At 39.5% G+C, this 13,369-nt stretch overlaps 1 protein-coding gene across 1 annotated transcript in view; it reads right to left on the minus strand.

The window, feature by feature from the left end:
- The window catches only part of LOC112510873 (formin-like protein 20), a 35,432-nt gene that overhangs the window by 18,254 nt on the left and 3,809 nt on the right, over window positions 1-13,369 (minus strand). Inside the window, exons 5-6 of the mRNA XM_025116223.1 lie at window positions 13,021-13,360; window positions 12,631-12,751 (exon numbers count right to left, since the gene is read on the minus strand). Coding sequence (XP_024971991.1) covers window positions 12,631-12,751; window positions 13,021-13,360 — 461 coding nt within the window. The remainder of the gene's footprint in view (window positions 1-12,630; window positions 12,752-13,020; window positions 13,361-13,369) is intronic.

The raw sequence follows: 13,369 nt of genomic DNA on the forward strand, positions 1-13,369 counted from the left end.
ATGTAAAAATGTAAATGATTATGTATTTAGTATAGGAGTAATGGGAGCCAATTATAATCCCATAATATTAGTGATTGTAGGCAATCCCATAAAATTAGGGATTCATAGAATAGTTTCCTTTTCTTTCCCTTTGCCTTGTGTATTTATATTGTATGCTTCTCTGTCAAGAATGAATAAGAAACACAACAAAATTCCTAAATTTGTTATTGTATCAGAGCAAACGAGGCTTGGGAAGCCTTTTTAGCCTTCATATACCTTCCTTCAAAATTTTGCAGGCCTTCATTGCCTCCTTCCTTTGATTCCTTTTTTTGTGGCCTTCATTGCCAACAATTCCTAACCCAGGACCAAAAGAATGACAGAACCCAAATCAGAATCTGCCATAACTCATGTTTTTCAACCAGGAGATTTACAGCACATCCATGCATAATACGGAATGGATGGAAAGAACTATCTCAAATGGTCCCAACTAGTTCGAACCATCCTGAAAGGGAAGGGAAAAATCAGTCATCTCATCGGAACAACACCCAAGCGAGAAGATCCCATGTTTGAAGCATGGGATGAAGAAGATTCCATGATCATGGCGTGGTTATGGAGTTCTATGATTCCTGAAATAAGTGACACTATGATGTTCATGGCTACTTCCAAAGGGATCTGGGATGCAATTCAGCAAACGTACTCTAAAGCAAAAGATGCAACTCAGGTTTATGAAGTGAAAGTCAAGACTATGGCAGCAAAACAAGGAAACAAAACAGTAACCGAGTATGCCAATCAATTAAAATCATTGTGGCAAGAACTCGATCATTATAGGGTAATCAAGACCAATTGCTCTGAAGATGCGGCGATACTCAAGGACTTCATTGAACAAGACAAAGTTTATGACGTTCTTGTAGGTTTAAACTCTGACTTTGATCAAGTGAGGATTCAAATCCTTGGAAAATTTGAAGTACCTTGCTTTAATGAAGTGGTGGTTATTGTTAGAAGTGAGGCGAGCAGGAGAACCTTAATGCTTGAGACCCCTCCAATGAATGACTCGGCAATGATGGCTGAAAATGTCAAGATAATGTGGGAAAATAGAACCAACTACGAATCTGGATTTGGGAAAGGTGATCAACGTAGGACTCAAAATCGAGATGGATTATGGTGCACTTATTGCAAAAAGGCACGTCACACCGAGGAGAAATGTTAGAAGTTACATGGCAAACCTCCAAGCCAAGAGTGGGGGCAAAAAAGTGTAACGGCTAGAGAAAAAGGACAAGCTCATGTCGCAATCGACCCAACCCCAGAAGAAGTCAAACAAGATCCAGCAAACCTTAATCAAGAGGAAGTGGAAAAGCTCATGTCATTTTTCAGCACTCTGGAAAAACCTTCCGGTGGTGGATACTCATTCCTAGGTACTTGTTTTTTAACCTATTCAGGTAAGCATCCTTTTTTTTTCATTTGGATTTAATGTCTCAGGTTCAACCCTAAAATACTCCTGGATCATTGATTTGGGAGCAACTGACCATATGACTCACTCTTCCAAACACTTCTCCACATACTCACCTTGTCCAAGTAACAAGAAAATTGGCACTGCTGATGGAAATCAAACCACCGTAGGCCGGTATAGGAGATATCCAACTCAGCTCATCCATTCTTTAAAAAAAATGTTCTTCACGTCCCAAAATTGTCCACTAATCTGATTTCCATAAAGAAACTAGCACGAGATTTACCTTGTCAAATGGTATTTTGTGACGAATATTGTTTGCTTCAGGAAAAGGATTCGGGGAAGACGATTGGACTTGCTAAGGAAAAGGATGATCTATATTGCCTTGAGATGCCAAAAAGTACCAGATTATCTCACTCTCTTGTATCAGAATATGTTCTTTCCAATAAAGAAAAAATCATACTTCATCATTGTCGTTCAGGTCATCCCTCATATAGGATTATTAAAGTTATTTTTCCTTATTTTTTTAAAACAATCGATGTTGAAAGCCTTCATTATGAGGTATGTGAGTTTGCTAAACACAAGCGTATCCCTTTTCCTATCAGTGATAAAAGAAGCAACTCTCCTTTTTATCTTATTCACAATGATATTTGGGGTCCATCTAATATTTCCAATGTGTCGGGTGCAAGATGGTTCGTGACCTTCATTGATGACTGTACACGGGTTACTTGGGTGTTCTTATTAAAACATAAGTCTGATGTTAGCACTATTCTCCCTAATTTCATTTCGATGGTAAAAAATCAATTTGGAGTAGAAGTTCAAAAATAAGATCCGATAATGCTCGAGACTTTTCAATCAAACTCTCACCTCCTATTTTCAAAAACAGGGAATAATTCAAGTTTATCTTATAAATAGACTCCCTACACGAGCTGGGAATGGGAAACTCCCACTCAACAGCTTGAGGGGGAGTGTGGGAAAATGTAAAAATGTAAATGATTATGTATTTAATGTAGGAGTAATGGGAGCCGATTATAATCCCATAATATTAGTGATTGTAGGCAATCCCATAAAATCAGGGATTCATAGAATAGTTTCCTTCTCTTTCCCTTTGCCTTGTGTATTTATATTGTATGCTTCTCTGTCAAGAATGAATAAGAAACACAGCAGAATTCAATCTGTTAGTTACATGTTCGGATACTTATTTGGGAATTTTAATCTGTTCATGGCTTAGCCTGGACTATGCTTTTAGACCCAAAGAGATAAGTAGTATTCAGTCTACATACCCCTTGCCAAAGGCAGTGCTTCCACAGTCTTAGTCGTTACAAAGGAATCCGCTGCTCTTGCAATATTTGGAATAGGCTGTGTTGTGGTTTTGGGAGAGGAGAAATTTGTAGGGACCCGGTAATGGTACAGGACCAAATTATCTGACACCAAGTGTTATTATTTTGACAAGCCTGATCATATGCAGATGACCGTACAGGGCTGCAGAGAAGTCACTCAGTTGGGTCCTTTTTCAGTTGAAACAATCTGAAACATTAGACAGTTTGGGTCCTTTCTCAGTTGAAACAGTTTGAAGCATTAGATATTTTGGGTCCTTCCTGAGATAGAGAATTGAAATTCTTGAGAACTCACATTTACTTCACAGGGATGTACAAGATTTATAATACAAAGGTAACAAGGAAACCACCGAATTTAGAGCAATTAACCTGCCGGATAAATATTAACTTTCCCAACATAACAAATCCCTTCCTAAGCAGCAGGAAGATGATTGAGACAAATTCCTTTCTTAAGAATTTCCTTTCCAACAATCCCCCATCAAGTTGGCGAATGTATATCCCACATTCCCAACTTGGACACGTGTTTAAAGTCTGATTTCATCAAGGCTTTAATGAACATCTTTGCTTCCTGCTGTTTTGTTGGCACGAAGTTGAGACTGATAGTACCGTATTCGACCTCAATCTTGATGAAGTGTCTATCTATCCGGACGTGCTTCATTTTGTCGTGTTGAATGGGTTACGAACTATAGCAATTGCAGATTCGCTATCACTATTTAGATTGACTGGCCCACTTATATCCAAGTTGAGCTCTTCTAGTAACCATTGAATCTAGATCAACTTACATATTCCTTGAGCTATGGCCCTGTACTCAGCTTCAGCACTACTTCTAGCCAGTACAATTTGTTTCTTACTCCTCCGGGTAACTACGTTTCCCCCTTTAATGCAGTAACTTGTGTTGAATTAGCATCACCTGAGCCTCCACAATCTGCATCAACAAACCCTTCAACATCCCTCCTGTCGGTTTTCTTGAATAGTAATCCCTTTCCAAGTGTACCTTTAAAATGTTTGCGGATTTTTTGAATAGCTTCAAGGTGGTTCTTAGTGGGCGAGTGCATATACAGTCTCACAACTCACACTATATGCACTATCTTGATGCATGAGAGATAGGTACGCTCTCGATCAACCGGAGGATCATCGTTACTGAATTTGACAGCCAGTTCTGTTCCAAGGGAGTACTTGCTGGTTTACACCCCAATTTTCCTGTTTCTCTTAGAAGGTCTAGGACATATTTTCGTTGAGAGATAAACATCCCTTGTTTGCTTCGAGCAATCTTGATTCCAAGGAAATATTGTAGCTTTCCAAGGTCCTTAACCTTAAACATGGAATGAAATTGTCTCTTCAAATTCTCAATTTTACCAATATCATCCCCAGTGATGATCATATCATCAAGATATTACGAGTAGCATTTTTGGGGTCTGCAGCATCACCTTTTCCCGGCTTTCTTCTTGTCAGACTCTTGCAAACACTTCTCTAAGAGGGGTTTGGTACCCAGAATTCTGCCCCTAACCTCACCTAGTTCCTTGTTGAGACCGTGAAGGAAATCAAAGATTTTTGTCCTTTTCGAGCATCTGGGCATATGAGTACTGTATTGAGAACACGACCAGTTTATGTTGTAAAAGACATCCATCTCCTGTGATAATTCAGATAGTACATTGTAGTACTCCATTACGAACCTTCCTCCTTGGCTGGTATTATGAAGACATGATCGAATCTTAAAACACTATGAGGTGTTTTCAAGATCAGAATACATCTCTTGAACAACTTTCTAGATCTTGGTGGTGTTATAGTATAGATAGGTTTTGCCAATATTTGGGTTTATTGAATTGACAAGCCATGCCATAACAATGGAGTTTTCCGCTATACTTTGTAACTATATCCTTTTTGTCTGGAGTTTAATTTCTAAACATAACAAATCCCTTCCTAAACAGCAGGAAGATGATTGATACAAATTCCTTTCTTAAGAATCTCCTTTTTTCCAACGCTTCCCTGATTGAAACAATTTGAAGCCTTAGATAATTTGTAACTCACATTGATGATTTTCCAAAGTCACGTTGGTTTGTCTTTGTAGAACTTGTTTTGAAATATTTTGTCTTTGTTAATTTATATGCCTACGCTAAAAATCAGTTTCGATTAACCACTTAACCCTTTTAGTCACAATGTGAAGAATACTTTCTATGGGATTTTACATGCTTCATGGATGTGTGGAATATTAAATGAATCTTCTTGTGCAAATACCCTCAACAAAATGGGGCTCTTGAGCAAAAGAATGGACATTTATTGTAGGTTATTCACATTACAATGAGGCAATGTAGTATTCCACATCGCTTACTTTATCATCTACTTTTCCTAATACCCCTTATTACTATTAGCCTTGAGATCTTTGTTGCATATGTTATGTGTAGATCATTTATCGTGTACTTTTCACTTGTGTCCATATTCAAGTCATTGGATATTTTGATGTTAATCTGGCTACATAGTAGAGAGAGATGAAGATGAAGGACAACTCAAGTATTGTTTGGGATTTCAGGTTATCACAGTTTCTTAGTTGGCATGTACCTCTAATTCTACACAAGAGGAGGATCGAGATGTAGAGAAGACTTGAAAGATATAAATAGAGAAGGTAAAAAACAAGGGAATATGGATTAAATAAAAAAACAATAAGACTCTTCCTATAGGAGTGGCAGGTTGGTCAGAGTCTTGAATAAAGTTTTCCAGGGTTCCATCCCCTTTTTCCAAGAAGTGTGATTAGAGTCATGTAAGACTTACTCAGCTCATTAAAACATTACATATCAGCCAGCCAAATTGACTGCACAAAAAGCATAAAGTTGACTTTCACCTTGTATTGCTAACTGGGGAACTTTTTCCTACAACAATCATAAAAAGCCTTGAGTTTGGTTTCTAAGTAGCCCAAGCTACGCCAAGTTAATAATATCAACCAATTGATCTATATACAAACCTTTTACAGACAATAGTTTCTACATCTATGAACCTTTGCTTTATCGGCACTCAAAAGATGGAGATGAAAGACTATTCAAACATAACCAAGCTTTCACAATTTTTTGACAGGATGATACTTACATGCAGAATAGCTAAAACAATAAATATCGCACAGCATTCTGCAAGTAGACAAGGACTTGAAACAAAAAAAGGAAGCATCTTATCCAAAATATAGTATTCATGGCATGCCATGAACTTACAAATACATTACTTTTAGGTTATATTACTAGTGAACTTGATCACATTTGGCCTCATTGCCTAGGTGACAACACGTGGAAGTAATGAGTTCAAATCTCCCTTTCCCCTTGCCTTCTCATCCAAATTACTAGTGAAATTGCCTATTTGCACCATGTATAATGGATGCTAACCATCTTTTATGACTGGTCAACATAGCAAATGTAACATTAACTTGATTAACTACGAAGGATTATGGATGATGTTGTGCTTAACATGCATGTTTGCTTGTTAGAGACAACATATTATGAAGTTTTGCTTTCAAAAGATCAACAATCAAATTCTGAAGATTTTCTGAATAATTGCATCAACGATCTCGGGTATCCTGTCAATTAAGGGTGTTATCCATGATTTCCAGCACTCTGTTTTTAGAGATTTTCTCTATCCTTTCTTTAATTGAAAGGATTCTCCTTATCCTTTCTTTAGTTGAAAGGATTCTCCTTCTTTTGTATAAATAGCCTTGCTTTGTGTTTTATAATCAACAGGAAAATATATGGAAAGTCTTTTAGGCTCAACTCTGTTTGGTTTCTAGATGGTATCAGAGCGTGGTTTCTGATCATCACCTTTCCTTTAACTTCGGTAGATACCAACTTGGTTAGTGAGTCCACCAGCTCCACCACCGACCAAAACAAATCCAACAACCCTCCTCCACAGGTTCAACAAATGGTTGCTCCAAATATCTTTCCCATCACTGGTCACAAGCTAAACAGCCAAAATTTCAGCTTGTGGTCACATTCCATCCAGATCTTCATTGGCGGCAAGGGAGAAGAAGACTATCTCTCGGGGAAAAGCGTGTCACCTAGGGGTGTTCGAAAAAACCGTTGGACCGCTCAAACCGGCAGAACCAAGTCAAACCGGACCGTTTTTAGCGGTTTGAGCGGTCTGGCGGTTCGGTCTGGTTTGGAAAATAGCAAAACCGGGCGGTCCGGTCCGGTCTGCGGTTTGGAACATTTTTTGGGCGGTTTGGACCAAACCAACCGCCAAATATGTATATATATATATATTTATTTATTTATCTATTTTAATATTAGCAAACCCAACTTTTTTAACTTATTGGCTATGACCTAAATATATCCCTAAGTCTAATATCTAACATAATCAAAATCGAACACTAAAACCATTAAACCATTGAACATATCGACACATTTGATATTGACGGTCTCCAAATTTTGAAATCTCTCAAGAACTCCATCAGTCTATTGATCYTTCTAATCCATGGTTTGMTTTCGGCGCACATCMTCAAGACATCAACCAAGTGATTCAACCAACTTAGATTTGGCTTCTATTTTGTTTGGTCAATAACTCAAGACTCAAGAATTGAACCATTGAAGGTTGTGAAGTCATGGATTTTGTTACTCGATATTCACAGTAGAGTTGTAACTTTGTTAATTTGTTTGTTTTCCAATATGTTATATATTTATTTGTTTGTACTTTGGATTGCTTCGACTTTGTACTCAAGAGCTGCTTAATTATTTCAATTATTTGTTTAGATATTTTGTTTCGTTAAAATTAAATTATATATGTTTTTTAAGTTTAATATTTAAAGTCCATTAAAGGCACAAACCGCCTAAACCAGTCAGACCAGACCGTCTTTTCATGGTCTGGTTTGACCTGTCTGGGGACTTGATGTCAAACCGCTCGGTTTGAAAATTTTATAAACCACCATTATGGTGTGGTTTGTGTTTTGTGGGGTTAAACCGCCCAAACCGGACCGCGAACACCCCTAGTGTCACCCGAAGGAGACCCCACTTACAAACAATGGAAAACCAAGAACAACCTCGTAATGTTGTGGCTTCTCAGTTCCATGACGGCTGAAATCGGAGAGCAATTCATCTACTACAGAACCGCCACTGAAATCTGGGAAGCAGCAAGGGACACCTTTCCTAATAAAGATAATACCTCTGTTATCTTTGAAATCAAGGGGTTACTCCATGATCTCCGGCAAGAAGACCCCACAGTTACGAGTTATTACACAGCCCTAACTCGTTTCTGGCAACAACTTGATACTCTCAATGAAAATATGTTGAGTTGTCCCACTGATGCAAAGCGATGTAGGCAGATCCTCGAAACTGACAGGATCTACAAGTTCCTTCTCGGTCTAAATCAAGAACTAGATGAAGTTTGAGGAAGAATTATCAGCACTAAGCCATTGCCCAACGTTCGTGAAGTGCTCTCTGAGGTTCGACGTGAGGAAAGCAAAAGAAAGGTAATGCTTGGAAGCACTACTACCTACCCAGTTGGAGAAGGGGCTTCCCTAGTTGCTCGATACCCATCACCTAGTGGGATATTTCAACAAGGTAATTCCCAGAAAAGGTTAGGACAGCCAAAGGATCGGAAATCATGGGAAACTGCAAATGGACAGGTGTCACAAAAGAAGTATGTTGGAAAATTCATGGGAAACCAATGGATCAGAAATCAAACCTCTCAGAAAACAATGGTCGTGCAAATATGGCAACTTCTCAAAGTATGAACCATTCAGCAGAGAACAGTAGCAGCCCTCCAAAAAGTTCTCCATGACACACTATGGGGAACTCAATCCTTTAATCGAACAAAGATTGCAATCGTGGCACAAAAGAATGCGTTGACCACTCATATGGAGCAAAACAAACTATGGATTGTGGATTCTGAAGCATCAAATCATATGACTGGTAACCGAAACATCTTCTCCACTTTTCAGCCAGAATCATGTGGTGCCACCGTTCAAGTAGCAGATGGGTCCAATTCACAAGTCACATGTATCGGTACAGTTGTTATATCAAAGGAAATCGTGTTAAAATTTGTGCCTTATGTTCCAAATCTGGAGTACAACCTTCTATCTGTTAGAAAACTCACCCGAGACTTGAATTGTCGTGCTAATTTTCTCCCTGATATATGTGACTTTCAGGTTTTGAACTCGGAGAAGAAGATTGGTAATGCTAAAGTTCAGGCAGGTTTGTATCTCCTTAATACCAATGTGTTCGCCAACCCCTCCAAACTCAAGCCAGCCTTGTTTACGGTTTCTAGCGTAAAAAGTGATGCTATGTTATGGCACCATAGACTAGGTCATCCCAATTTTTTGTACTTAAAGAAATTATTCCCTGAATTAATAATGGATTCTAGTTCTCTTAAATGCGAAACATGTCAAATCTCGAAACATGTTCGACATTCCTACCCGCCAGTTCCTTATAAAGCCTCTCATCCATTTCACGTTATTCACAGTGATGTTTGAGGACCTTCTCGAATAATAAATATAACCGTGTCATGATCCTGAACTCCTACTTTGAAGGTTGGCAGCTGCAAGACCCAAGTCAATGTCTTAAGCCGGGCCTTCGACGGCGGCATGGAAGAAAGAAAGTAGTTTTGTTATAAAGTCGAGATTTTGAAACTATAGAAGACCATCTTCGCGAGAAAGGTCTCGATCCCTTCCCACCTTAGATCGAGCTGGCATGGCAGCCGGGGCTTCTTCCCCATAAATCATTCCCATTCAGCCGGACTTTGAAAGTCGATCTACCGGTGCCTTTCCCTATCGCCTTGGTTCATCACATTTATCGATGACCACACCCGCGTAACTTGGTTATTTTTAATGAAGGAAAAATCTGAAGTTGGGACTATCTTCCAAAAGTTCCACAAAATGTTTCAAACCTAATTTTCCTCAAAAATCCAAATTCTAAAAATCGATAATGCTAAAGAATATTTTCAGTCCAAACTTGGAACATACCTTTCCCAAGAAGGGATTGTCCACATCAGCTCCTGCGAGAACACACCCCAACAAAATGGCGTGGCTGAAAGAAAAAATCGGCACCTCTTAGAGGTTACCCGCTCTCTCCTATTGGCCAACCATGTTCTAAGCACTATTGGGGAGAGGCTGTTATGACGTCCACATATTTGATCAATAGCTTGCCCTCTCGAATCCTCACTTTCCAAACACCACATGAAACGCTCTTATCCACCTATCCTCATCTCAAACTCATGCCTCATATTCCTCTAGAAGTGTTTAGGTGTATAGCCTTTGTCCATAATACACAGCTAAACCAAAGCAAACTTGATCCGCGAGCATTTAAATGTATATTTCTTGGGTATTCTCCTAACCAAAAAGGGTACAAATGCTACTCTCCATCCACAAACAGAGTATACAACACCATGGATTTTACCTTCTTCGAAGAACAACCATTCTATGCCAAAACCGATATTCCAGGGGAGAGTATGGAAGAATACAGGTTTCGAGCATACTCTGTCATAAATCAGCTCTCACCTGTCATAAATCAGCCCTCACCTGTCATAAATCAGCCCTCACTTGTCCTCTCACCTGTCTCAAGTCAGTCCTCACCAGCCTCAAATTCACCGGTCTCAAACCTGCCCTCGGTAGAAAAAATTCAGCCTATTGATACAGAAAACACAATTCCAAAAGATTACATTGTGTATGCAAGGAGGTCACAGAAACCTACTGTTGAGCCGATGCACTGTCAAATTACTTCTCCAGTGTCACAACCCGCAAGTGATCATACAGGTAGTAATCCTTCCTTCTTGTATAATACTGAAAATTCTGATGACCTGGAAATTCCAATAGCTCTCAAGAAAGGAAAACGGAGTTGTACGATGCACCCAATAGGCAACTTCGTGTCATATGAGAAATTATCACCCAAGTATAGAGCTTTCAGTACCAACTTGGATAAGATAAAAATTCCCAGGAACATACAAGAAGCTGTTTATCAAAAGGAATGGAATGATGCAGTAAACGAGGAGGTCAAAGCCCTGAAAACCAATGGCACATGGGAATATATGGAACTACCAAAAGGAAAGAAGACGGTTGGGTGTAAATGGGTTTTCTCTGTAAAATACAATGTCGATGGAAGCATTAGCAGATATAAGGCCAGGTTGGTGGCCAAGGGTTTCACTCAATCATACGGAATTGACTACTCCGAGATCTTTGCACCGGTCACCAAGCTTTACTCCATACGTGTGCTATTGTCTATAGCCGCTAACCTGGACCGGCCTCTACAACAGTTGGATATCAATAATGCTTTCTTAAATGGAAAACTAAAGAAAGAAGTCTATATGGATGTGCCCCCAGAACTGGAATCTGGCGAAAATCAAGGGAAGGTGTGCAAACTGTTAAAATCATTATATGGTCTAAAGCAATCCCCATGTGCTTGGTTTGACAAGCTCACTTAGGTACTAAAGAGACATGGTTCCAGTCAAAGGCAAAATGACCACACAGTGTTTACCAAACACTCCTCGGACGGTCGAATTGTTGTGATGATCGTGTATGTGGACGACATCATCATCACCGGAGAATTTTCTTCAAGAGATCGCCCGTCTAAAAACAGTTCTTGGAAGAGAGTTCGAAGTCAAAGATCTGGGACAGTTAAAATACTTCCAAGGAATGGAGATCGCCAGATCAAAGAAAGGAATTGTTGTATCACAGAGAAAATATACTCGTGATCTTCTCTCTGAAACCGGACTTTTGGGATGCAAGCCAACAAGTATTGCAATGGAACCCGTCAGCAGGTCACCTCAACCAAAAGAAGATGCAGAGCTAGTGGATAAAGGGAGATATCAACAACTGGTTGGAAAATTAATATATCTCGCCCATACAAGACCAAATATTGGATATGCAGTCGGAATGGTCAGCAGGTTCATGAATACTCCAACTAAGCAAAACATGGATGCAGTGTTCCAGATCCTCCACTATCTCAAGAAAAATAAGGATACGGGGTCTTCTTCAAAAAAACAAATAGGAGAGACCTTCAAACCTTCCCTGATGCTGACTGGGGAGGTTCAACAACGATGGAAGATCCACAACAGGTTATTTTACCTTTGTTTGGGGAAATTTGGTAACCTAGAGAAGTAAGAAACAACAAGTGGTTTCCAGGAGCAGCGTTGAGGCTGAATTCAAGGCCATGTCCATGGGATTTGCGAAGGTATTTGGATTAAAAGGATGGTCAAGGAACTAAGGCTTCTCAATAAAGCTCCTACGCGGCAACAAGGCAGCCATAGAAATTGCAAAAAACCTGGTGCATCACAATAGAATGAAACATGTGGAGATAGATCGACACTTCATCAGAGAGAAGATAGAAACAAGAGCCCTTGAGATCTCCTTCGTGCCATCTGAACTTCAAGTAGCAGATGTCCTTACTAAAGCTTTACCCATGGGCAAGTTCGAAAAAATGATAGACAAGTTGGATATGATCGACGTCCATACCCAACTTGTGGGGGAGTGAAGATTTTCTGGAGCTGTCAATAATTGCATCAAAGATCTCAGGGATCCTGTCAATTAAGGGTGTTATCCCTGATTTCCAGCTTTCTATTTTTAGAGATTTTCTCTATCCTTTCTTTAGTTGAAAGGATTCTCCTTCTTTTGTATAAATAGCCTTGCTTTGTGTTTTATAATCAACAGGAAAATATATGAAAAGCGTTTTAGGCTCAACTCTGTTTGGTTCCAGAAATTCAAAGTGCAATAATCAGTTAAACATAATTACTTTGCAAATCAAGCCTAAATAGTAGAAAGCAACATTAGCTGCCTCATTTGTTTGTTTTTTATTTATTATTGCAGATTAGTCACACAATATTAGGGCAGGAAAACATAATTATTACAATAATATCATCCATCTAACAAGTTAATAATTTCAAGGACAAGGTATATAATTTACACTGCATTACCAGGTTTACTTTATCAGTTTTCGAACCAGCAGACTTCTCCTTCCCCCCTTTAGAACCTCCTTTATTTGGGACTATGGCAGGGAAAAGCTTCTCAAGTTCTGAAACATCAAACTCTGATGCACTGAATAGCAAAACATTACTCATCAACAAATATAATGTCACGAGGACAGGTCAGATAGCATAAGTGAAATATGCATCTGCAAAGTGTTTGCATCAATTCTTTAAAGAATTGGAATAAGCATAACTACTTGTATATGCCTCTTACTAGAAAAGTGTGGACTTATGATATGGAAAGCTAACCAAATGGTTTATACATAATACTCAATCATAGAATACAAGGACAATTCTAGAGATATGAAAACCAAAGTCATGTTGCAAAAAGATAAATACCTTTGGAGCTCTCCAAATCTTTGAAATTCTTCCCACAAGCTTCCTTGCAATGCCTTGGACACCTTGCTCCAATGCAGTGGCTTTAAGTTAGATCTTTTAGTTGCAGCTCCTCCAGGACGTGATAATCCACGCCCCCTAGGTGGAGGGGGGCCAATACCTGGAGGTCCAGGTGCATGACCACCTAGTGGTGGCGGTGGTGGAGGTCCAATACCTGGAGGTGGAGGAGGTCCAGGTGCATGACCACCTGGTGGTGGCGGCGGTGGTGGAGGTCCAATACCTGGAGGTGGAGGAGGTCCAGGTGCATGACCACCTGGTGGTGGCGGCGGTGGTGGAGGTCCAATACCTGGAG

This window comes from Cynara cardunculus, assembly GCF_001531365.2.
Source record: "Cynara cardunculus var. scolymus isolate 2C chromosome LG 4, CcrdV1, whole genome shotgun sequence".
In the NCBI taxonomy this organism is placed as follows: Eukaryota; Viridiplantae; Streptophyta; class Magnoliopsida; order Asterales; family Asteraceae; genus Cynara; species Cynara cardunculus.